At 40.9% G+C, this 24843-nt stretch overlaps 1 protein-coding gene across 2 annotated transcripts; it reads left to right on the top strand.

The window, feature by feature from the left end:
- The first annotated feature begins 1337 nt into the window (after positions 1–1337).
- il6st (interleukin 6 cytokine family signal transduce) lies at positions 1338–24806 on the top strand. 2 transcript variants are annotated; one of them, XM_061747862.1, is made up of 16 exons: positions 1338–1530; positions 1852–1933; positions 5016–5318; positions 5890–6037; positions 8995–9152; positions 10735–10889; positions 11004–11166; positions 13152–13234; positions 16019–16280; positions 16468–16638; positions 16744–16845; positions 20284–20427; positions 20946–21086; positions 21608–21704; positions 22567–22648; positions 23127–24806. In XM_061747862.1, exons 2-16 carry the CDS (start codon positions 1858–1860, stop codon positions 23733–23735), a joined length of 2694 nt encoding a protein of 897 aa, XP_061603846.1. In that variant the 5' UTR covers positions 1338–1530; positions 1852–1857; the 3' UTR covers positions 23736–24806. The 2 variants fall into 2 exon arrangements, with proteins under 2 accessions (XP_061603846.1, XP_061603847.1); XM_061747863.1 differs by lacking the exon at positions 5016–5318.
- The last annotated feature ends 37 nt before the right edge of the window (positions 24807–24843 follow it).

Genomic DNA, 24843 nt, shown 5'->3' with positions numbered 1-24843 from the left:
CACACTACCATGTCATAATATGAAAATTTTAACATGAAAACAAATGTCAATAACTATGTTTCCTAAATGTCTTTTTTTTTTTTTTTTTAAATCGTCTTCTTATCTTTTACCTCAATGCTACAAATTGTGAGGGCAATTTTGAGTTTCCAATCAATCTACCGTGCGTGCTTCTGGGGATGTGGGAGGAGAACACATGCAAACTCCATAGAGGCGGGGCCAGGATTTGAACCCCCGTCCTCACAACTGTGAGGCAGATGTGCTAACCAGCCTTTGGAATTTCTTAGCCTTCTGCAGAAATTGGTCATAAAATGTGGTCTGATCGTCATCTCAATCACAAGAATAGACAAACTTCAACAAAGACCAACTGAAGACTTGCAGAAATCACTGTTGACACGTTTACCATTGGTAAAGGTTCATGGGAGAACACCGAGGGCGAAGCCATTGCTGTCTAAAACAACATTGCCGCATGTTTGAAGTTTGCTAAAGGGCACGCACTACTGGCAAAATATTGCTTATTTTATTGATTGCCAAGTGTGGAGGAAAAATGGCACAGCACGCCAACATCCAAACCTTGTCCCAACTGTGAAGCGAGGTGGAGGCCGCATCGCGGTTATGGCCGCCGTGCTAAGCTCCCTCAGGGCCTGCGCAGCCTGCGATCGTCAATGGGAAAAAAAAATATTCAAAATGTTGAGCAAGAGATTTTACAGAAGAACAAAAGTTGAAGCTCTAAAGAGGCTAGGTGTTGCGACAGGACAACGATCCAAAACACACAAGCTAATCAACAACGGAATGGCTTCAGAAGACCAGAAGAAGAAGAAAATAACAAGTCTGAAGGAGTGGGCCATTTAAAGATTTCAAGAGAACCTTTATGAAGAAATTCAAATTCGCCGTATCGTCTAATTCATTATAATAAAAGAAGTATAAATAATACAATAAAACAACCATGAATCATGATTAAAGTATTTTTCACACTTACATTTACAATTCGGTCTGTTTTTAAAAAAATCTAAAGTTTTCCCATCCCTGTCTATGGTGTTTCATTGCAAACCTGACTGGAAAGTCACTAAACCAGCAGGAGGGAAATTCATTGTGAGGGAAATGTCTTGGCTGACAAATCACACTCTTGTTTGTTTTACTGCTGTTTCCTTTGCTGTGGAAACACCAGGCGGAGACTTACTGGAAAACACTTCCATGGAGTGAAATCTGAAACATGCGATTGGGCAAATATTGTTGACAGACAGCGTTAGTGACGAATCATAAAGCGCAGCTGCCGGGGCTCGTGCAGATCCACACACCATTCGGACGCGGCCATCGAGTGGAGTTAGTCCATCCGTGTGTTGTGAGATCTGTTGGCTATTACGACACAAGCTAGCTTCCTTGACGGGAACTGGATGGTCCTAACACAGGCACTCGTCCAGATTTGAACCAAACGATGGCACGGACACAACTCGTTTTAACAGTCATTCCACTCAAATGACGTTAACGATATAGCAAGATTTTACTATATGAACCAATACTGACACTATTTAGGTAAGTAATATCATTTTCCTGTCAGATTGCGAAAACAATATGGCGTTAAAGGGACGGTAGGGTGAAGCGATCCCACCAAATGAACGCTATGTAACTCTCGATGTCTTTATATTCACATTAATAATACGTTTGTACTAATGTACTAACTAATTAGTTCGTAACTAGGATCCGATAACCTTACGCGTTTCTGAAATATTGCCAGGACAGAAGCGTTACGACTCGACGCATTTCGTAGTTTTAGTAATAGTTGCACTCGTGCAGGTTCGAAGACCCGAAACATTTTGCCCCTCGAACGTCTGACATTTCTTTTTCTCTTGACAGCCCGTCATGGCCGCCATGTCGATGGGAAGGCTCCAACTGTTGGCGCTGCTGGCATATTTGTTTTCTGCTTCGTCCTCAGCAGGTTTGCACGGCTTCCATTTTTTTATTCGTCTGCTGTCTTTATGTCGCCAAGAAGTGACAACCCGTAAAACATTTCTCATGTTCAATGTAACATCGATAATGTCACAACAAATATTTCATTGGAATTAATATGGAAACTGTCAAAACGTATAGAAATTCACTTCCAGAACATCAACTTATTTCTACTCGCGCTGACGTCACTGTGGCGATGCCGCACGCAGTTTGCCTTTATACTCGAGTGCAACCCACGCGCGCTGTTTTGAAAATGTCCTGCAGTTCTCCTCCAAGTCAGGAGTGGCGCTACGGCTGGTATTAGCTAGGACGCCACAGGGTGGCGTTTCCGCTGCATTTTCTGGCCATTTCCGGTAGCCGTTTTTTTTTTAAACTTTCCTTTCTGGAACAAGGAACAAAGCAACAACAATGGAGACCGTGGAACAATGTCTGCTAGAACAAATGGACTGAGATGACCAGATGATGCGTTTAATTATACTGCAAAATCAAAAAAAATTCCAATATCGGGCTGATAATTATCGATCCAAAAGTTGTTGTGCATCCCTAGTTTACTCATTTAAAAACAAGTTGAATAATTAGCTATAATTCTACTGCTGTTTTGTGTTTCTCCTGGCTTGAGTTACTTTTATTCCCATTTAAATTCTACCAAAGGTACACCAGTGTAACCACATTTGGAATTACAGTAAGAATAAAATTCAATGGAGTTGTAAGAAATTTGTGTTCATTTGTCATTGTGGAGCACAGCAGTTACTCGTTACGACCGTAACACCGATCGTTCCGGATATTGGGAGGGGGGGAAAAAAATCCACCGTTCAATATAACCGGCCAGTACGGCGCTGTGTCCGGAACAGTGTTGCCACAGTTGCCTTGAAAAAAAAGTAACTTAGTTTCTTTACTGATGACTTGATTTCAAAAGTCAATAAGTTAGAAAAAAAGTAACTAAAAAGTTACTTTCAGCAGCTGCCGAGTGGCAGGAATAGCACTGATCCGCAGTACAAAAAAAAAAAAGATTAACTGTACCTAGCTGTGCAGCGTGTTCAACCAGCTCAGTCTGGACTTCAGACGAAGTTATGAGCTCTCTCTTTTGATTGTAAATATTATTTAAGATAAGTATTGTAAGTCCTTCACCGAGTCAATCCTTACCCTCCATGACCGATTTATGACCGCGCACTTCAGTATGAATAACTAACCCTCAATGCATTGCGTGTTTAACACACCAGTGAAACTGTATTCGAAATGTGTTAAAAAAAATGTAAATAATATTGTTATATTATATATAAGAGAACCTTTATTAGTCCCACAATGGGAACATTTCCATCATTTCAGTAGTAGTAGTGGATATAGGAAATATAAATAAGACAAGTACATTGCACAAAATAGAAATCTAAACTATTGTCCATGCATAAACTCTCCAATTCAATTTATCATCAATGTTATTTGTTTCTATGCAAAATAGAGTGCTGAGTTTTAATTGAATTTTGGAATCTGATTAATCTGATTTAATAGACTACTTTTTTTTTTAAACCAAGGTTGAAAACAGAATTGGTAAAGGCGAATGAATCCATAGACACTTTTTTTTGACGATTCCACGTAGGCGTGGGGCAATATATCGCCTTCGATGTAATGGATGTGGAATTCTACATTTGAGTATTCCTACTGTCTCTAAAACGAAAACAACCAAACGGGTGCATGGACAGCATCACGTCCTCATTCGATGAGTCAGCGGACATGATTCAGTCATGTCAAAGTCATCCAGACTGCTGGTGAGGCTAATGGAGGAGCTAGCTAGTAGCTATTGCCTCAGCTGTTTGTAAATAAATACTGCATTTCACTATCCCATGCTTTACTTATTTGAACCCTGTACAATATTACCAATATCAGCTTTGTATGCCAGTGTGTGCCTGAGCGACAAACATGTCTATTTGGTCCATGGCTCCCACGCCGCTCGTTTCACTTTGAACGCCCTGTTTATTAGTCGCCCAGGCGCGGGGGAGTGGCTTTAGCGTCCTCCTTCAAGCGACGCAACAACATTTATAGGCGTTAGAACTCGGTGCACACATAAGGCGCGCCGCATTATAAGGCGCCCCTTCCATTTTGGAGAAAATGTAAGACTTTTAAGTACGCCTTATGGTCGTGAAAATACGGTGCAGGCAGTCCTCGATTTACGAACGAGTTCCGTTCCTACGCTGGCGACGTAACACGAAATTTCCGCGTAAGTCGGATTTCACCGTTTAAGTCGAAATTTAGGCCGAAATACTTCTGTTACGGGATTGTGACAGCAAGCTCAGTGTGCGTGGGCGTCGATGCGCGAGTGAGACGGGACTGCGAAGAACGAAGGCGTGTGCGCCGGTGCGAGTGTGTGCAAAGGCAAAGATACTCCCGGCGCACAAACACAGACAAGCGCTATGCACTAGCTAAGCAGAAACACTCTGGTGCTCGGGACAAAATGGCGGACGAGGCACGGGCGTCGTAAAGTCGAAACGTCGTAGGTCGAGTGCGTCGTAACTCGAGGACTTCCTGCACTTTGATTCAGACAGCAACTGCTTCCACCATGACAAGATAATAAATCCTGAAGCCAGAAGTTATGAATGATTATGATTGTAGAGTAATTAATATGTTGTGCTATTGCCCAGTTTCCTTTTTCCTTCCCATGAATTCATGAATTCATTTCAATAGACTGAGGTCGACTAGTCAACAGAGAGACGGCTACGCGTCGAGGTCCACCCGTCGTAATCGTACCGCTGCGACCGTATTGTCACTGGATGGTTCAGGTCACGTATTTTGGGACAATGGAAATGAGATTAAATTGCATACTGTTATCAATTGAACAAAGCGATACTGCTCGGTGGCTATGAGACTTAAGTCCGGACAGACTTGGGCCCAATCCCATCATTTTGTGTTGCTTTGCAGAGGCTTCTGTAATGTGTCGCTCTAAAAAAAAAGATTCCCATTAATAATAGCCATACTTTATTGATAGGAATTATTGTTTGATAACAAAATCTCACTTTGCTGTAATGTGTTGAATGCCAAAACTAAGGGCTCAAAATCACAGTACTAATTTGTCAATTCAGAAAGTGGCAGCCATCTGGTGATAACGCCGCAGTCGCCAGTGCTCCAGATGGGAACGAACTTCACAGCTACGTGTGTGATCATCGGCACAACTGAAGCCACGGCAGATGACCTGTACTGGAATCTTTCCCAGACCGTTATCCCGAACAATCAGTACACTAAGATCAACGAATCAGCACTTAGTGTCACTATCCCTGTGAACAATGAAAAGCTGGAATGGTTATTTTGCCACTGCAACAAACAGTCGACCTATGTTTTCTTGAACAAGGGCAAATTTATTCATGGGATCCACCTCAGAAAAGCCTGTAAGTTACCCATTAACACATTTGCACACATATTACATTCATATTTAGTATATCCCTTAGCTGTGCTGCGCAGAATTCTTTCATGATAAATGATCTCTCTATCTCGCCTATCCCTACTACTCAACCACATGTAGTTCAGTACACTTCAAGGTAACTTCCCATGTGTATTGGGACCCCACGCTCGCGTATTACTGGGCGGGGACTGAGAAGCGGGTCCAGATTTCAATGATGAATGCACTCCAAAAGAAGCAAAGCAAAGCCAAATGTATTGATATTGGTTCGAGACCGTTCGATTTGAAAAGATCTCAGCCAGCTAAATTCACATCAGCACATACTGTATTTCTTATATCAATACCGCGCATACATTTCAACCACTCTTGAGAGTTTCACAGATTTAAACAAATGTCCTATGCTCTCTCTACTCATATTGTATATCAGAATCATATTGGTCCGTTTTGTTGGTTTCATAGTTACAGAATGTCTGAATTGCTTCAACTGAAACATGGAATTAAGATTAGAATCTTGAGACTCCTTTACCTTTGACTTGTTTTGTTTTCTGTTCCAATTTTAGATGTGCCAGAGAAACCTAAGAATCTGACCTGTATAGCGGTTCAGGAGCAACGTTATATTTCCAAAGACTTCAAGTGCTCGTGGGAACCAGCAGAACACCACACCAAGGAAATGCCAACAACATACACATTGCATGTTGAAGTCATCAAGTGAGTACGCTCCACTTCAGATCCTTCAAATCCCCGTAAAGTGAAAAGAAATGTCTTCTCAATTTGACCGACCGCTGAGAAGAGTGTTGATAACAACCCTACCAAATTTGAATGATTGAGGAAAAAAAAAAAAGAGGTTTCAAAAGATGTTGGGAATAACACAAGTAATCCATACATACAAAGGAAGTAGAACGAATAAGATCAGAAATTAAGTTGTGTGTAATAATGTGAAATGACCGGTGTTGCCACAGCTGCCTTGAGAAGGTAACTTAGTTACTTTACTGATTACAAAGTTAGAAAAAAAAAAAGTCACTTTTTGAGTTACTTTCAGCAGCCTCCAAGTGGCCAAAATATCATTTATCCACAGTAGGAAAAAAAAGGATTAACTTACTCTTCTTGACCTCCCTCACCAAGGCTCTTCTTCCCCGATTGCTCAGTTTGGCGGGACGGCCAGCTCTGGGAACGGTTCTGGTCGTCCCAAACCTCTTCCATTTAAGGATTATGGACGCCACTGTGCTCTTAAGAACCTTAAGTGCAGCAGAATTCTTTTTTGTAACCTTGGCCAGATCATTGGCTTTCCACACTTCTGTCTCTGAGCTCTTCAGGCAGTTCCTTTGACCTCATGATTCTCCTTTGCTCTGACATCAACTGTGAGCTGTAAGCTCTTATATAGACAGGGGTGTGGCTTTCCGAATCAAGGCCATTCAGTATAATCAAACACAGCTGGACTCCAATGAAGGTGTAGAACCATCGCAAGGACGATCAGAAGAAATGGACCGCACCCGCAATACAAAGAAATATGTGTCACAGCAAAGGGTCTGAATACTTATGGCTGTGTGATATTTCAGTGTTTCTTTTTGAATCTGAACAATTTCAACAATTCATTTTTTTTCCTGTCAATATGAGGTGCTGTGCGTACATTGAGGGGGAAAAAAAATGAAAAATGATTTTAGCAAATGGCTGCAATATAACAAAGAGTAAAAAAATTGAAGGGGGTCTGAATACTTTCCGGCGGCACGGTGGACGACTGGTTAGCACATCTGCATGCGTGGCTTTTCTCCGGGCACTCTGGTTTCCCAAAAACATGCCCGCATTGGAGACTCTAAATTGCCCGTAGGTGTGAATTTGAGTGCGAATGGTTGTTTGTTTGTATGTGCCCTGCGATTGCCTGGCGACCAGTTCGGGGTGTACCCCGCCTCTTGCCCGAAGATAAGCGTGAGTGAGGATAAGCGGTACGGAAGATGAATGAATGAATACTTTGCATAGCCACTGTACATCTAAATGTGTTAAAACGACAGAGCACCTTTTGTTTGAAGTCACCCGCTTTTCAAGTAAGCAAAAGTATTGGAACAAACATGATTAATTTAACAAAGTGAATAACATTTAATGTTTGGTGGCATAAACCGTACTTGCAATAACTTGCAATCACTTTTTTTTTTATAAAGTTACACAAATGTCTGAAAATATGTTTTTACTTTGTCATTATGGGATATTTTATGTAGATTTTTTTTTAAAAATATATATTTTTAAAGAAAACTACTCAAAACAGCTTTAGAATAAGTCCGTAACATAACAAAATGTGGAAAACATGTAGGGGTGTGAATAAGTTCTGGTGGCACTGTATATTGAGAGAGAGAGAGAGAGAGCAAGAGCAATGGATAACAAAAATATTGTACAACCCCAATTCCAATAAAGTTGGGATGTTGTGTTAAACATAAATAAAAACAGAATACAATGATTTGCAAATCATGTTCAACCTGTATTTAATTGAATACTCTACAAAGACAATATATTTAATGTTTAAACTGATAAATGTTATTGTTTTTAGCAAATAATCGTTAACTTGGAATTTTATGCCTGCAACACGTTCCAAAAAAGCTGGGACAGGTGGCAAAAAAGACTGCGAAAGTTGAGGAATGCTCATCAAACACGTGTTTGGAACATCCCACAGGTGAACAGGCTCATTGGGAACAGGTGGGTTCCATGATTGGGTGGAAAAGGAGCTTCCCTCAATTGCTCAGTCGTTCACAAGCAAAGATGGGTCGAGGTTCACCTCTTTGTGAACAAGTACGTGGGAAAATAGTCGAACAGTTTAATTGTTCCTCAACGTACAATTGTAAGGGATTTAGGGATTTCATCATCTACGGTCCATAATATCATCAAAAGGTTCAGAGAATCTGGAGAAATCACTCCATGGAAGCGGCAAGGCTGAAAACCAATATTGAATGCTCATCTAAGATGGACTAATGCAAAGTGGAAACGTGTTCTGTGGTCCGACAAGTCCACATTTCAAATTGTTTTTGGAAATTGTGGACGTCGTGTCGAAAAGACGTCGAGAGGAAAAGAACCATCCGGACTGTTATGGACGCAAAGTTCAAAAGCCAGCATCTGTGATGGTACGGGGCTGTGTTAGTGCCAGTGGCATGGGTAACTTACACATATGTGAAGCCACAATTAATGCTGAAAGGTACTTACGGGTTTTGGAGAAACATATGCTGCCATCCAAGCAAGGTCTTTTTCATGGACGCCCCTGCTTATTTCAGAAAGACAATGCAAACCACATTCTGCACGTGTTACAACAGCGTGGCTTCGTAGTAAAAGAGTGCGGGTACTAGACTGGCCTGCCCGGACTGTAAAATACGACAAGGGAGACCCCGGACTGTTGAACGGCTGAAGCTGTACATCAAGCAAGAATGGGAAAGAATTCCACCTCCAAAGCTTCAACAATTAGTGTCCTCAGTTGCCAAACGTTTCTTGAATGTTGTTAAAAGAAAAGGTGATGCAACACAGTGGTAAACATGACCCTGTCCCAGCTTTTTGTTCAAATTTGTTGAATTCAAAGTTCATTGGAATTGGGGTTGTAAAACAGTGACGGCTCAGTTAATACATTTTAAGTTTTCTGGTTGTGAATTCTGGAACGACTTGAAGTCAACGTGTGTGTGCATGTGTATTTTCAGCGACAATCAGGCTTACATTGTGTCAACAGAAGAAAATAGCGCTACGGTGACAATAGATTCTTTCCCTCATCATATGGAGCTGGAGATCTGGGTAGTGGCCCACAATCAACTGGGAACTCTGGAGTCTGAACATCTGAAACAAGATGGTTCCTGGTTTGGTAAGATCTGAAATAATTATGTTTAGCACAGCTCTGCTTTTGGATTACAGGTGACTAATGTCTTGGAAAAACCATTTTTGTGGGAAAATAATTTGAATTTGATCCTCAATGGTCAGTGACCAGTCGATCGGTTTCATGTCACACATTGAAATATTTAAATATCACATGTGAGTTATGTCAGAATGGTTCAAGGACTGGTTTTACAAAAGATATATTTCAGACCCAAACTATGAGTTTTCCCCTTAAATGTGGGCTAGACGATCAATCAGCACGTCCGCAAAGAAACCCTGCGGGGTTTGCTTCGTTCAGTGTGCGAGATGTGAGCGTTGTGGCAGGGGAACTTGTGGCTGCTTAATCACGATAATGCGCCTGCACACGGTTCCCCCGAGCATCTGACAGTTACTGGCCAAGAAGAACATCACCATGCAGGAGCAACCTGGGAGAATCGTTCCAGGAGTGCATGAAGGCATGGCAGAGAACGCTGGGAAAGTGCGTGAGACTCCGGAGGGATTAGTTCCGAGGGGAAAACTTGTAGTTTGGATTTGAAATGTACCTTTTGTGACTATAGTGCTGGCACTTTCCGGACGCACCTCACCCATCTTATGTTTACCGCCTATGCATAAATTGATTAGATTTGTTTTTAAATCCAGCAACCCATGATAACAATGTGAATTTTATTATGTGAATACTTTATGTAGATGTTATTAGAAATAACATCTACATAAAGTATTCACAGCCTTTGACAGGAAGCTCAAAAAGCGGGTGCATCCTGTTTCCACTGGCCATCGTTGACATTTTCTACAGGTTAATTGAAGATGCTAAATTCAGTTGATTGGACATGATCTGAAAAGGCACACACCTGTTTATATAAGGTCCTACGGTTGACCAAACCAAGCATGAGGTCAAAAGGAATTGTCTTTAGACCTCCAAGAAAGGATGGCCTCCAGGCACAGATCTGGGGCAGGGTACAGAAACATTTCTGCTGCTTTGGATGTCCCAATTGGTACAGTGGCCTCCATTACGCTGGCATCGGGCAGAATCCTCACATCTGCGAAACCATCACTTTTCAGGAAACAAACAAACAAAAAAAAACTGCATGTTTCCTGAGCCATTAACATTGAATTGTCAAAGAGAGCTAGCCATTTTGACGTTAGATTGGTCAATAATTTGTAAAAGTAACAGACCCACGTTGGGACTCACCAATCGTATGGATTTATGAAAATGGGAAATTGACAAAATTTGGACGTAGGAGGTTTCCACCCACCACTGACGAAATGGAAATGGTAGAAGATTGGAGCCACCAAGAACTCTTGCTAGATCTGGTGATCTCTGAAATGAGTGAATAATTTCAAAACCTTTTCCACCATGAATGTAACGAATAACCTCTACTCAGTTTTTATTTTGACAACCTTTTTCACCTTTCGTATGGAAATGTCTGTGCCTATTTTCGTGATACAATTACCCCTTGACTTGACTTAGTTGAAATGTAAATATATATAACTCAGCAGTCCAATAAAATCAGATTTAGACGACAACGTTGTTAAGGATGACTCCGTGATTACTGTTGTTGTTGTTGTTGCAGTTAAAACAAACCCTCCATCGCGTGTCGAAATCTTGTCAGAGGAGAAATTTCCCACGTCTCTTCTCATGAACTGGAGTCAACCGATTCCTAAAGAATACCTTGTATTAAAATACCAAATCAGGTATTGCCTATATGGATCTCACAGTTGGAGTAGCGTAAGTGTGTTTTTATTTATAGAACCAAAAATCGTTGTAAGGTATAAATGAAAGGTGTAGACATTCAAGTACATTTTTAAATGTATGTATGTATTTCTTTATTTTGTCATTTAGGTGCCTGTTGTTGATATAGCCGAAGACATACAGTCCTTCAGACTCCAAAACCTACAACCAGACAATGTTTACACCGCTCAAGTGCGCTGTAAAAATGCTAAAAAGGGCCATGGGTATTGGAGCAGCTGGAGTGCCAATGTTACCAATAAAACACCTGAAGACAGTGAGTATTTAGTTTGGTTTAGTTCTGTATATTATTTGACTACCAAGTAAATAATGGGTTTGCCCATTGCTGGCAGCATGATTCTCACACATTGGACCTCGTTCATGAATAAATCCGAAGGAGATGTTCTCACTCTGCGCAGACGTTGAGCATATATGCTAAATCACTCACTTAAATTCATGACGTGTGTGTACACCGGCCAATTTTCTTTGCAGGTCTATATTAGGTCTGTATTAAATGTCATTTTTGAGGATTAGTTTTATTAATCACCAACCACAGTGCTTTAGGTTAATCCAAAATGTTAATAAACCTCAAGCAAGAACGTTTAAGAATGTAAACTTGAGGTTTAGGCTTCCTTCGGAGAATATCAATATGTGGACAATTATTGGTGTGGAGAATTATTATGCCACACAATGTTTCCATTTCGTCGCATACACACATTTTCCCATCTCGCTTTTATTTTCAATTGTTTCAGTGAGATTTATAAACAAACAACTCAAAATTTTCCAATAGAACTTGATATAAATTGGGAACTAAAAAAGTGAGTCCTGACTAGTTGTTGAGAAGTTGAAACTTCTCACTTTTCATTGTAAATATTATTTAAGTATTGTCAGTCCTTAACCTCCATGACCGATTTATGACCGCACACTTCGGTATGAATAATTCACCTACAGTGGGTATGGAAAGTATTCAGACCCCTTTAAATTTTTCACTCTGTTATATTGCCGCCATTTGCTAAAATAGTTTCATTTTTCCCCTCATAAATGTACACAGAGCACCCCATATTGACAGAAAAAAACTGAATTGTTGAAATTGTTACAGATTTATTAAAAAAGAAAAACTGAAAACTCTCACACAGTATTTGCTCAGTATTTAGTAGAAGGACCCTTTTGAGCTAATACAGCCATGAGTCTTTTTGGGAATGAAGTTTTTGACACCTGGATTTGGGGATCATCTGCCATTCCTCCTCGCAGATCCTCTCCAGTTCTGTCAGGTTGGATGGTGAACGTTGGTGGACAGCGATTTTCAGGTCTCCCCAGAGATGCTCAATTGGGTTGAAGTCAGTTCTCTGGCTGGGCCATTCAAGAACAGTCACATAGTTGTTCTGAAGCCAGTCCTTTATTTTAGCTGTGTGCTTAGGATCATTGTCTTGTTGGAAGGTGAACCTTGGTGGAGGGCTGCAGTGATGGTTGACTTTCTAGAACTTTCTCCCATCTCTCGACTGCATCTTTGGAGTTTTTTTTGTAACCTCGGCCAGATCTGTGCCTTGCCACAATTCTGTCTCTGAGCTCTTCAGGCAGTTCCTTTGACCTCCTGATTCTCATTTGCTCTGACGTGCACTGTGAGCTGTAAGGTCTTATCTAGACAGGTCTTTGGCTTTCCTGATCAAGTCCAGTCAGTATAATCAAACACAGCTGGACTCCAATGAAGGTGTAGAACCATTCCCAAGATTGATCGGAAGAAACCAGAGTTAAATATGAGCGTCACAACAATGGGTCTGAATATTTATGGCTGTGTGATGTTACTTTTTCTTTTTAATAAATCTGAAAACATTTCAACAATTCCGTTTTTTTTTCTGTCAATATGGGATACTGTGTTTACATTAATGAGGGAAAAAATGAACTTAAATGATTTCCGCAAATGTTTGCAATATAACAAAGAGGTAAAAATTTAAGGAGGTCTGAATACTTTCCGTACCCACTGTAAATTTGCATCCAGTCTATTTTCTATGAAACATTACTTTTAGTACTGCAAGATACAGTGTTTGTGAGTGTTCCCTCTAGATTTACTATGTTTTTTTTTTTTTTTTTTAAATAAAGGTTTGCACAGCACAAGGCCGATATGAAGTCTTGAATGCATGAAGAACTACTTTTTCACTTTTTTTCCCCACACTTTTTTATTTGATAGCAAACAAACCTTTCTGTTAATTAATTTCAACAGATCCCGCTGCAACCCTTTGTTTTGTTATTTCTCCTTTGGTGTAGGACCAACAAGTAAACCGGATTTATGGAATATAATTACAGAAGGTGAACGCGGTAAAGAGCGTCAAGTGACGTTATTTTGTAAGGTAAGTTCCATAATCGCATTTGGTGTGTTGCAGTTTTTATAGGCCACAGTGGTTTCTGTGTTGCTTTTCTGCAACAACTAAAATCTAAGTAAACAGCTCTATTCTATTATTGGCTAGATTTTGCACTACCTATTGAAATAAATGAATAAAAAAATGCTTAGTTTTAAGAAATTGGTGCTAAACCATGTAGCATATATTGGTTTTGGATACAAGTGTAATTAGTTTTGGAAAAGAATACGCCGGAAAATGAACACCTGCGTTTACTTCCGGTGTCGTTTGATGTACGTTTAACATTACACTCCAACTGTCTTTGTCTCGTAAAGGGGCGACACGTCTCTTTTTATACATGTCAATTTTAGTAAAAGCGACAAAAAACCTATAGAAATCTTTATCTTGTAGGCTGCTACATGAATGAAATAAGAGTTCTCGATTACAGCGGTATTACTGTAATAAACAAACACACACAAAACACAACAGGAAGTGGAATTTTATAGGGAATTGGTACTGAACTGGTACAGCTGATCGCGTGATCGCCTATAATGTCATAATTCGGTGATCTTGATCCGCTCTGCAAAAGACATTTACACCGCGTCGCCATTGTGTACAGTATATTTGAATCCAAAAGCTACTGTAATTTCTCGTGTATAACGCGCATTCCCCCCCCCCAAAAAAAAAATTGTCAAAAGTAAATAGTGCGCATTATATATAGATATTGGGGCAAATGGGACAAGCGTTCACATTTTATAAATGTATGCCGCTATCTAGTGGTTATGAAAAAGCTGTACACTTTCATTCTAAAATGCCACCGCCACCTAGTTGTTATCAAAAAAGTGTAGCCTCCACTTTCATTCCAATATAACAGCGGTACGTATTACTGCATATATGTACAGTTGTGCTCAAAATTTACATGCCCTGGCAGAATTTGTGAAATGTTTTTTTTTTTTTTTTTTTTTTTTTAAATATGACTGAACAACAACAATCATTAATTTCTTTGGTGATGATAATGGTTTTCTGAAATGCTTGACTGTTTAATTTGAATCCCATTAAAATAAAATGTTTTTCGCCTAGTCCTTCATGTTTTCTTTAAAGAATTGTACCCATCTTACAAATTCTGCCTTGGTAATCAAGCATGAGAACAACTGTGTGTTTTCTCATTTACTCAATAAAAGTAGGGCTGTGAATTTCAAAATAAAAGCAAGCAAATTAAAAAAAGGATTACGTGTTCAAATAAAGTGCTTAACTTCAGAATAATTCCTTGAAAAAAACTAACAAAATACAGATACTTTGTTTTGATCATATGGGTAGAAGCAAAATCATGCATTGTAAAAATGCATTATACATAGGTAGAAGCGTTTTCCAGAATTTTGAGGTCAACTTTGGGGGTGTGTATTACACGCAATTGTACGTTGAGGAACTTTAAACTCTTCAAACCGTTGGACTATTTTCTCACTCACTTGTTCACAAAGAGGTGAACCTCGCCCCATCTTTGCTTGTGAATGACTGAGCAATTCATGGAAGCTCATTTTCTACCCAATCATGGCACCCACCTGTTCCCAATTAGCCTGTTCACCTGTCCGATGTTACAAACAGGTGTTTGATGAGCATTCCTCAACTTTCTCAGTCTTTTTGGCCACATGTGCCAGCTTTTATGGAACATGTTGCAGCCTTAAAATTCCAAGTTAATGATTATTTGCTAAAAACAATCAAGTTTACCAGTTTGAGCATTAAATATCTTGTCTTTGTAGTGTATTCAATTAAATATAGGTGGAACATGATTTGAAAATCATTGTATTCTTTTTTTATTTGTTTAACACAATGTCCCAACTTCATTGGAATTGGGGTTGTATAATGTGCACTATTGACTTTTGACAATTTAAAAAAAATATATATATTTGCATTATACACAGAAATTACGGTGTCTTGACAGCCAATAAAGTTATTTAAAAAAAATATGTCCGCGGTGTGGGACAGACAAACACGTCTGAGACAGACAACACGTAATGCCTGGATCAGACTCCCAAGACAAATTTGGTCTTTCACGATTGCACTATGTCAGACTACTGCAATAAAATCTTCGCATCCCGTCTTTTATGGTCACGGGACCTTTATCAACCTTTATCTTGTCAACTGAAACGCAACCGGACACACTCATTACCATGGTGACGACATCGCCACGCGTGTATCATAAGAACAAAATGGGGGAAAACGTTTGGTGGCGGTCACCAGCGCTTGGGAGATTACGTTCATTTAAGGATTGCTTGAGGTATGTTCACGTACTTGAATACAGTACGGCTCGCAAGCAGGCAACAAAACTTGATGTAGCCTAGCAAGCTAGTGCTAGCACTAACGGTTGTACGTAAACATGCCTGCGTGAAGTAATTTAATTACAATAAAGCAATTCAATAACAGTAAGTGAGCACCCATTATTTCTGTCATGTTGTAATGTTGGTTTGACCTGACAAGAGCAGTGATTGCCAACCTTTAGAATACTTTTGAAGATGCTCAGTATACAGTACACAAGTATATAGCGCGGCGATTCCCAACCTTTATTGAGCCAGAACACATATTTTACATTTGAAAAAGCTCACGGCACACCGACAAACCAATACGTCACAAAAAGTGGATGCACAAATCTGTGAATACTCCCCCTCCAGGATCTTTTTAAGATGATTGTACTTAACTGTCAAATCCGTGGCTTCTCTGTGCAGCAGTTATTTTGGATTCTCCCCGAATTATTATTATTATTATTCTGTTTTTACTTACTTTGTCACTTTGCCATGACAGAATCCTGTGTTTTCAAATGGAAGGATAACGAGCTTCAAGGTAAAGATTCAAGCCCGAAAGGAAAACATTAGGAATGGAAGCATGTCATGGGAAAGTATCCCCGTCAACCGGTCAGAGGCAGACAGCGTCCCGAGCCGGATGTTCACCGTTTTAAAACGGATTACCCTGTCGGACAACAACTCTGCGAGAGTGTACGTCACAGCCATCAATTCTGTGGGGGAGTCTCCTCAGGCATCGCTCGGCATCCCAGAGAAAGCGCTTGGTAGGTGGATAGATTTCAACAAACATGAACAATCTGAACAATCAACTCATTGTGGTTGTTTGCACTGCTACGTGTTCTGGAAATGTGACTTCATTTCAAATCCATCTGAATTCATGCTGCGTCTATTGTGATACCTAAAATCTCTTAACTGCCAATATAAGGACTTATTTTACGATATACATTTCAGAGCTCAACCCAGTGGAGGAGCTTAACGTGCGTACACAAGGGGACCAACTTTTACTCAAATGGAATCCCCCCAACAATACAGCTGTTACGGAATATGTGGTGGAGTGGGTTGGTTCTAATGGGATAGACTGGCAGAGGGAAACCAAAAACACCCAACAAACGACTATAAAAGGTAACTTCCTTTTCTTTTCCATCAGTCAAATTGGAGGATTTAAACACTTGTCTCAAATTGTTAGCTCATTTTTGTTCCAACATGCTTTATCTTTCCTACACATAGGCAACATAGATAAGTTTGTTTGCTACAACATATCTGTGTATCCAATATACTCTGGATGGACTGGAAAACCTGCAAGACTAGAAGCTTTTCTTGAGGAAGGAGGTAAGGCTCCACGCTCATCATGTCTGAAATCTTTTGGACGATTCCACCAGGTGCTTCATTTCATTTCACCACGGCGCAGTTCAGATCAGGCTTGCGTTTTAACTCGGTACAGTGTTCTATGCTGACCGAAAAAGAAATGCTTTCAAGTTGAACGGATAACGTTGTCCACAAGGGTACAAAACATAGCGACTGCGACCAGCACCTAAATGAGGGGTACTGAAAAGTGGGATACTTCAGGTTGGATGTTTTGGGCCCGTCACAATGAAAACGCAAGAAAAAGTTCTGAAATAAAAATGAACCGACACACTTGATGGAAATCATGCTTTATAGTTTTCAAGTACAGTGGTGCCTTAAGATACCATTGACCTGATTCACGGGTTTTTCAAGATACCAGCCGTGTTCTGCCGATTGGTTTTGTTTTGTTTTGTTTTTTGCTTTGACTTGCGGGTCACAATTTGAGATACCAAGGCTCTATGGTTGCAGTGAACTCAACTGATTTCACAGAAGCAGTTCTTAGGCAGATAGTGAACAGTTAAAAAAGTTAAATTGCCACTCCTAGTTTACTGTCAAACTATGCATATAACAAAGAGAAATACACATCATTAAAACAACCACATTTGCCTTCGGAAAGTCTGTTTAGATGAATGTTAACAAACAATGCAAAATGCTAAATGCTATTGATGGGCTAACAGCATTGGTGGAACGGTGTTGAAATCCTTTACCATTTAAGCAATGGATATTTAACCACAAACGGTGGAGCAACACATATAGGCAGATATTATAATACAGGAATATAGTCTTTATCCTCTGCTTAAAAAAAACAATTACTGTGGCTCATACTTAAGAGTTGTGACTGCTTCCAGGTACAAGCCCAATTCCAATGAAGTTGGAACGTTGTTAAACATAAATAAAAAAACGAATACAATGATTAGCAAATCATGTTCAACCTATATTGAATTGAATACACTACAAAGACAAGCTATTTAATATTCCAACTGATAAACTTGATTGTTTTTAGCAAATAATCATTAACTTTAGAATTTTATGGCTGCAACGCGTTCCAAAAAAGCTGGGACAGGGTCGTGTTGACCGCTGTGTTACGTCACCTTTTCTTTGAACAACATTCAATGAACGTTTGGGAACTGAGGACGCTCATTGTTGAAGCTTTGTAGGTGGAATTCTTTCCCATTCTTGCTTGATGTACAGCTTCAGCTGTGCAACAGTCCAGTTGTCATATTTTACGCTGCATAATGCGCCACGCATTTTCAATGGGAGACAGGTCTGGACTGCAGGCAGGCCAGTCGAGTACCCGCACTCTTTTACTACGAAGCCACGCCACGTGCAGAATGTGGTTTGGCATTGTCTTGCTGAAATAAGCAGGCGCATCGGCGAAAAAGACATTGCTTGGATGGGAGCATATGTTTCTCCAAAACCTGGATCTACCTTTCAGCATGAATGGTGCCTTCACAGATGTGTAAGTTACCCATGCCATTGGCACTAACACAGCCCCATACCATCACAGATGCTGGCTTTTGAACTTTGCGTCCATAACAGTCCAGATGGTTCATTTCCTCTTTAACACGTCGTCCACAATTTCCAAAAACAATTTGAAATGTGGACTCGTCAGACCACAGAACACTTTTCCACTTTGCATCAGTCCATCTGAGATGAGCTCGGGCCCAGAGAAGCCGGCGGCGTTTCTGGGTGTTGTTGATAAATGGCTTTTGCTTTGCATAGTAGAGTTTCAAGTTGCACTTCCGGAAGTAGCGCCGAACTGTATTTGCTGACATTGGTATTCTGAAGTGTTCCTGAGCCCATGTGGTGATATCCTTTACACATTGATGTCGATTTTTGATGCAGTGCCGCCTGAGGGATCGAGGGTCACGGGCATTCAATGTTGGTTTGCGGCCTTGCCCCTTACATGCAGTGATTTTCTGAATCAATTCCTTGCAATTGTACGTTGAGGAACATTGTCCTTAAACTGTTCGACTATTTTCTTATGCACTTGTACACAAAGAGGTGAACCTCACCCCATCTTTGCTTGTGCATGACTGAGCAATTGAGGGAAGCTCCTTTTCTAGCCAATCATGGCACCCACCTGTTCCCAATGAGCCTGTTCACCTGTGGGATGTTCCAAACAGGTGTTTGATGAGCATTCCTCAACTTTTTGCCACCTGTCCCAGCTTTTTTGGGAATGTGTTGCAGCCATAAATTAGTTAATGATTATTTGCTAAAAAACAATAAAGTTTATCAGTTTGAACGTTAAATATCTTGTCTTTGTAGTGTGACATGCTTATTAATAAATTCAACAGACGTCTGACATTATTTCCACCTTTAATGAAGCCTGTCTGGTCATAGTGGATTATCGACGGAAGTACCTTTTCAAGTCTCGCTGCCAGGGCTTTCGAGATAATCTTGATATCTACATTAATCAGTGATAAGGGCCGATAATTTTTCGGGAGAGTGGGGTCTTTACCTGGCTTTATTAATAACTTAATTGAAGCTGTGTTCATCTGGCTACTAATTCTACCTTTATCGTTTATCTCCTTGACTGTTCTGAAAAATAGATGCGCTAGTATTGGCCAAAAATGTTTAATGAATTCAACAGGGATTCCGTCCGGGCCAGGCGCCCGTCCCGATTGCATATTTTTTCTTATGCGTTATGTAATTCTGTGATGGTTAAAGGAACATCAAGGCTGTCTTTCCTTTGTGTATTTAATTGAGGGATGTTTAGATCCTTAATAAAAGCTTAAATGTTTTTTTTTTTTTTTTTTATCTGGGTTGTTCGAAGATGCGTATAAGCGGCTCAAAAAATAATTTATTTCTAGCAGTGACTGTACAGTTGCCGTTTGAATCTTGAATGGCTGTAATTAATGACTTTACTTTATTGCGTTGAAGTTGGCTCGCAAGGAATTTTCCCGATTTATTAATGTACTCAAAGTACGAAGTTCCTCGATTCCATTTTCCAATTTTTGTTCTTGTTTTTTCTTATATGGAGAATATGATATTCTTGAGAAAGATCGGTGAACATTGTATAAAGCCGCCATGTTTTTCGTCTTCGGAAATCACGCAATAAATCGCGTCGTCACAGCATGAGACATGCCTGTTGCCGCGGAGACCCTGTATGTATTATTTTGTTCATCCTAATTGACCTAAAACAGGAATGCCAGTCGTCCATGTTAACATGAATATTTGAATTCCACAGCCACCAATGGCAGTGAATGATGTCAGTGAGGAAAAAAAAAAAGGATGTAAATATCTGGTTACAACTGCATGTATCTAAAAACAATGTTGACATACTTTATATACAGTAAAGGATTTTTTTTTCCCCAACTTAATGGAATAAGTCTAATAATAATAATAATGTTTTACTCAAACATATGGCATGGAAATAAATTTGGTTGATTATTCTTGATGCTCTATCCTTTTTTATTACAGTTCCTTTGGAAGGCCCCTCTGTTCGACTGAGTGGGAATACAGGACGGAACGAAGCAAAGATTGTGTGGAATGAAATTCCTCAAGACAGACGACAAGGCTTCATCACGAATTACACCATTTTTTATTCGAGCGGGACTGAAGGCAGTATGTATCGATGATTGCGTCCTGAATTAGATGTCCGTTTTGCAAATGTCTTCATAATATTCCCCTCCAAAAGTATTGGAGCAGTACTTTATAGTATAGTAAACACATTTGCGGAATGGCGCTTTACACTCATTTTTGTAAGTTATCACACTCACTTTGGCATTTACACAAAAATAAAGCTAGGGAATAAAGGCAAATCGTAACGGCAAAGTTTACTGCACTGGCTTCTAAATGCAGATGGGGAAAAAAAAACCACCATCAATAAATTCAACCTCATAGCGGGACCGATACTCTTCCAGGTGGCGCCAAAGTCATTATTTTATTGCTTTGGCCCTGAGCGCCGAAATAGCGAGGTCGAGATTTTTCAGCAAATATTGGCGGGTAGGTTCCCAAAATAATCTGCAAATGCCAAACTGCAAATATGCAGGGTTGCGCAGTATATATAGATTGCATTCAGTTGAAAATACTTGATCTTCTTGTGATGTCAACCCTGCGAATGTGTTTTCCCTCATTTGCAGAAATCACAGTACCAGCTTCCGTCACCTCATATGTGCTGACTTCCCTGTCAGCCAACACCAAGTATGACATTTGGATCAGAGCCTCCACCGTCAGAGGCTCAACCGATGGCGCAAACCACTCGTTTACCACCCAGAAATATGGTGAGTGGGATCACCTGTTGCACAAACAACAGGGCGGGGGACGGTGAGGACATGCAACAACGAACCACTAGGACAAGATGAGAGAGGGTAGAAAAAGGGTAGGGCTGGACAGGGGGAACAAAACCGAAAGGATGTGTGGTCCAATAAAAATCAGCCCACAGTTTGACACTACAGCGGCAGGGCACAAGACTAGAAAGAGCCAATCACAAGCGTCAGCAATTGACATGAAAATACAAATCTTTCAAATGGAACAAAAATTGAATGGATTACAATTCTATATATATTTTTTTTACCATTAAATAACGTCATCTTGTTCCATGCAATGAGTTATTCCCCAAGACTGGGTAGTGCCCCCTATCCTATGTGATAGCGTGACACAACTTTACCTGAAGTGGTATTTCTGCCTTTTAAATGTACATATGTACTTTTCGAAATGGATCGTAGCTGACCCCGGCAGCGGCTCATTGAGGTTGTTGATTGTGCGTCCGAATTTTTCCTGACGTCTCGCACGTTTCCCACAGCGCCGGGGGAGATCGAGATGATTGTCATCGGCGTGAGTCTCGGCTTTATCTTTGTGGTTCTCATCACCATGTTGCTGTGCATCTACAAAAAAGACTTGTAAGTAGAGGATTGCTTGCATGTCTTGAAGGAGATGAGGAAGAATGAACCTAAAATGAACATTTGTCTCGGGGTTCTTTATAACCAGTATCAATTAGAAACCACCAACCCAATTGCCTTCATATTCATTAATTAACGTTTCAGCTACATGTGCAAGTTTGAACTTGACTTCCTCTTCTAAGCTTGGAGCCTTTTATTTTGAAGGCTCAGGGGTTCAAATCTGGCCCCGCCTGTGTGGAGTTTGCATGTTCTCCCCGTGCCTGCGTGGGTTTTTTTCTCCGGGTACTCCGGTTTCCTCCCACATCCCCAAAACATGCGTGCTAGGTTGATTGAAGACTCTAAATTGCCCGTAGATGTGAATCCAACCATCTGCCGGTTAAAAAAAGACCTCTGGCCAATCACCTGGCGGCAATCACGTTAATGCAGCCAATCGGCGGGTCCCACCTATTCACAGTCAGGCCACACACACACACACACACACATCCCTGCAGCCACTTCCACGCCAAAGCCAAAGGGGAACAACACAACACCAAACGACCAAACATGGTCGCAAAAGTCTCCTCTCAGCTTCATAATAATAATCCTAAATAAATTAAACATTCCAATAAGAGGTGTTTTATGCCAAGTTGTGTATCAGATCCAGATGTAAAAAGCAAAAAATGTCGACCTCTTCTTCCGACGTCAAACCCAAATGTTTTCAGCCTACGGCAAAATGAAAGGACTGCATGTGCGCCGTGAGTCGGTGGGTCTAGAGGGGTGGGCTGTCAATGGAAACTGTGGACTGTGACTCGCTACTACGTGAAGCTTTGTGTCTCTTTTAGGAATGCAGCTAATTTCTCGTCATCTGTTTCCGCTCACACAGAATCAAGAAGAACTTTTGGCCTTGGATCCCAAACCCCAGGAAGAGCACCATTGGAAACTGGTCCCCTGATTATCCCTTAAAAGTATGGACTGTAACGAAGATAACCGCTATAATCCAGTGTCTGTTGCCATTATTAAAAACATTTAACTGTGCAGGGCCTCGTTTTAAGTAACATTGTTGTAAATCACATTTGGTCGTGCACGCGTACAGATGTGTATAAAAGGTGAACAACGCTGTGATTCTCAATGAACCGCGCTAAACATTCGAACGCGAATGACAGACAAGAAGGGTGTTATGTCATACCGCAGATGTGCTGCACCCATTGAAACATTTTAGATGACCTGTTATGTGCGAATATGAAAGCGAATGTGCAAAAGTTAACATTCGATGTGCTGAGGCATCAACAAAAGGGTGTTAAAAAGTTGGGCAAGAACCACACCGTTCAACTTGGTGGCAAGAGGGCAATTGGCATAATACAGCTTTTGTCGATATTTGTATCTTATATAGGCGAATCTTGCTCGACTGCAGCATTAAGATTGCCTCTTCGTGTTCCTTCACAGCCAGAAACACCGAAGGAGAGCCGTCTGTCTGGCATCAGTGTGCTCGATGCGGACGTCGGCGATGGAAAGTCGGTGTCTGAGGAAGACAAAGCCAGCCTGGCTCTCAAGAAGGACAAGTATCTGTCTGAAGAGCACAGCAGTGGCATCGGAGGCTCCTCTTGCATGTCCTCTCCTCGCCAGAGTGTGTCCGACAGCGATGAGGGCGCTGACATCGCTGACACCACGGCCAGCACCGTTCAGTACTCCTCAGTGGTGGCGTCCAATGGTTACAAAGGCCAGACCCCGAGCGTCCAACCTCAGCAGCTCATGTTCTCACGCTCCGAGTCCACGCAGCCCCTTCTGGACTCTGAGGAGAACGCAGAGCTTTTAGTGCCGGAAGGCAGCAGAGCTTCGCAAGCGTTCTCACGACTGCCTTGCTTCACACACTCGGCGTGGAACCAAGACAGTGCCAGCCTTCCTGAGTTGAGTCAGCTGGAGATGGAGCCACAGGAGGTGATGTTGCCACTGGACTTGTGTCAATCAGGAGAAGACAATGAGCAGAAAACACTTCGAGACGGCCAATCTCTCTCCAGTTACATGCCACAGCTTGGCGGTTATAGGCCACAGTAAGAACTCTGACAGGACCAGCTCGTAGTCTCTAGATTCTGTGACAAATAATGTGCCCGTCCGTGTTAATGTTGCATGTTCATTTCAAGTCCTGGATTTCAAAGGTTACTGACGACAAGGACTGTGCTGTGTTGGCGTTTAACCAAGCAGAACAATACTTTTCCAAAAAAATAATGGGAACCTATGCGCTATATTCCAGTTGAAAATCCTTTCTGGAGTTTACTTCATTGACAACAACTTCACGGAAGAATCGTCAGTGGAATCCAAATCCGACGCCGGGGACTGGATTCAGAATCATACGCAAATGAGTCCAAATCCAAGTCTGCATCTGTGGCGTCCGGAGTGGGTGGGCATCCAACCCAAACCCCCAACCCTTCAGTTTACTCGTTAGCGTCACTTCTCAAAAAGTTCGATGTTGACAGTTGGTTTTCAAGGGGGACAAAGGTTTGATTTCCGAACCCCCACACACAGACGATTGGTTGCGAGGGGCAGAACGCAATTTGTACGCCACTGGTCTGTATGGTAGTAAAGTACTATGTATGGCTGCCATGTCCAGTGGATAGGCGAAGACCATGTCAAAGCTAGGATGAATGTATGTTCCCTTTATTTTTTGAGGAGTGTATAGAGTATAATAATCTTGCTTTCTAATGATTACTAAGACTAAGACAAATTACATTTCCATGACTTTGGAGAAGTCGCCGAATGCTTCACTCGCTCGACTGCCGTGCTGGCAACTTGCGTTCAGCTGTGATAGATCGATGGACTTGATATTACGAGTATACCGGAAATACACTTACTCACATTGCATTTCAAAGTGTCTCTTGAGCATGGCAGCGGTGTATACCAGTTTGGAAAGTAACAGGCATTTACACTAAGCGTCTCTGCAATTGGATTTGTCTTGTTTGATTTGTGTTCTGATGTTTTTGTGACATTGGTCACGGTCTTTATCTGAATCGTAAAACTGTTTGCATATCAAGTCACTAGCTCACACTAACACATATTACTAGTCAATGTCCATTAAAATGTGTTTTTTTTAAGTGCCTTTCACAATGAAAATAAAGCTATGTTACACTATTTTCACCAGAGGTGGCAGAAATACTCACACTTAAGG

The sequence above is a fragment of the Phyllopteryx taeniolatus genome, chromosome 15, assembly GCF_024500385.1.
Source record: "Phyllopteryx taeniolatus isolate TA_2022b chromosome 15, UOR_Ptae_1.2, whole genome shotgun sequence".
NCBI lineage: Eukaryota > Metazoa > Chordata > Actinopteri > Syngnathiformes > Syngnathidae > Phyllopteryx > Phyllopteryx taeniolatus.
This window is presented reverse-complemented; position numbering and strand designations above follow the sequence as displayed.

Coding starts and splice junctions, on each gene's coding strand:
- il6st (XM_061747862.1), top strand. CDS start 1,858: ATGGCCGCCATGTCGATGGGAAGGCTCCAACTGTTGGCGCTGCTGGCA. Junction 6,038..8,994: donor TTGCATGTTGAAGTCATCAA/GTGAGTACGCTC, acceptor GTGTATTTTCAG/CGACAATCAGGCTTACATTG. Junction 16,281..16,467: donor CATCCCAGAGAAAGCGCTTG/GTAGGTGGATAG, acceptor TATACATTTCAG/AGCTCAACCCAGTGGAGGAG.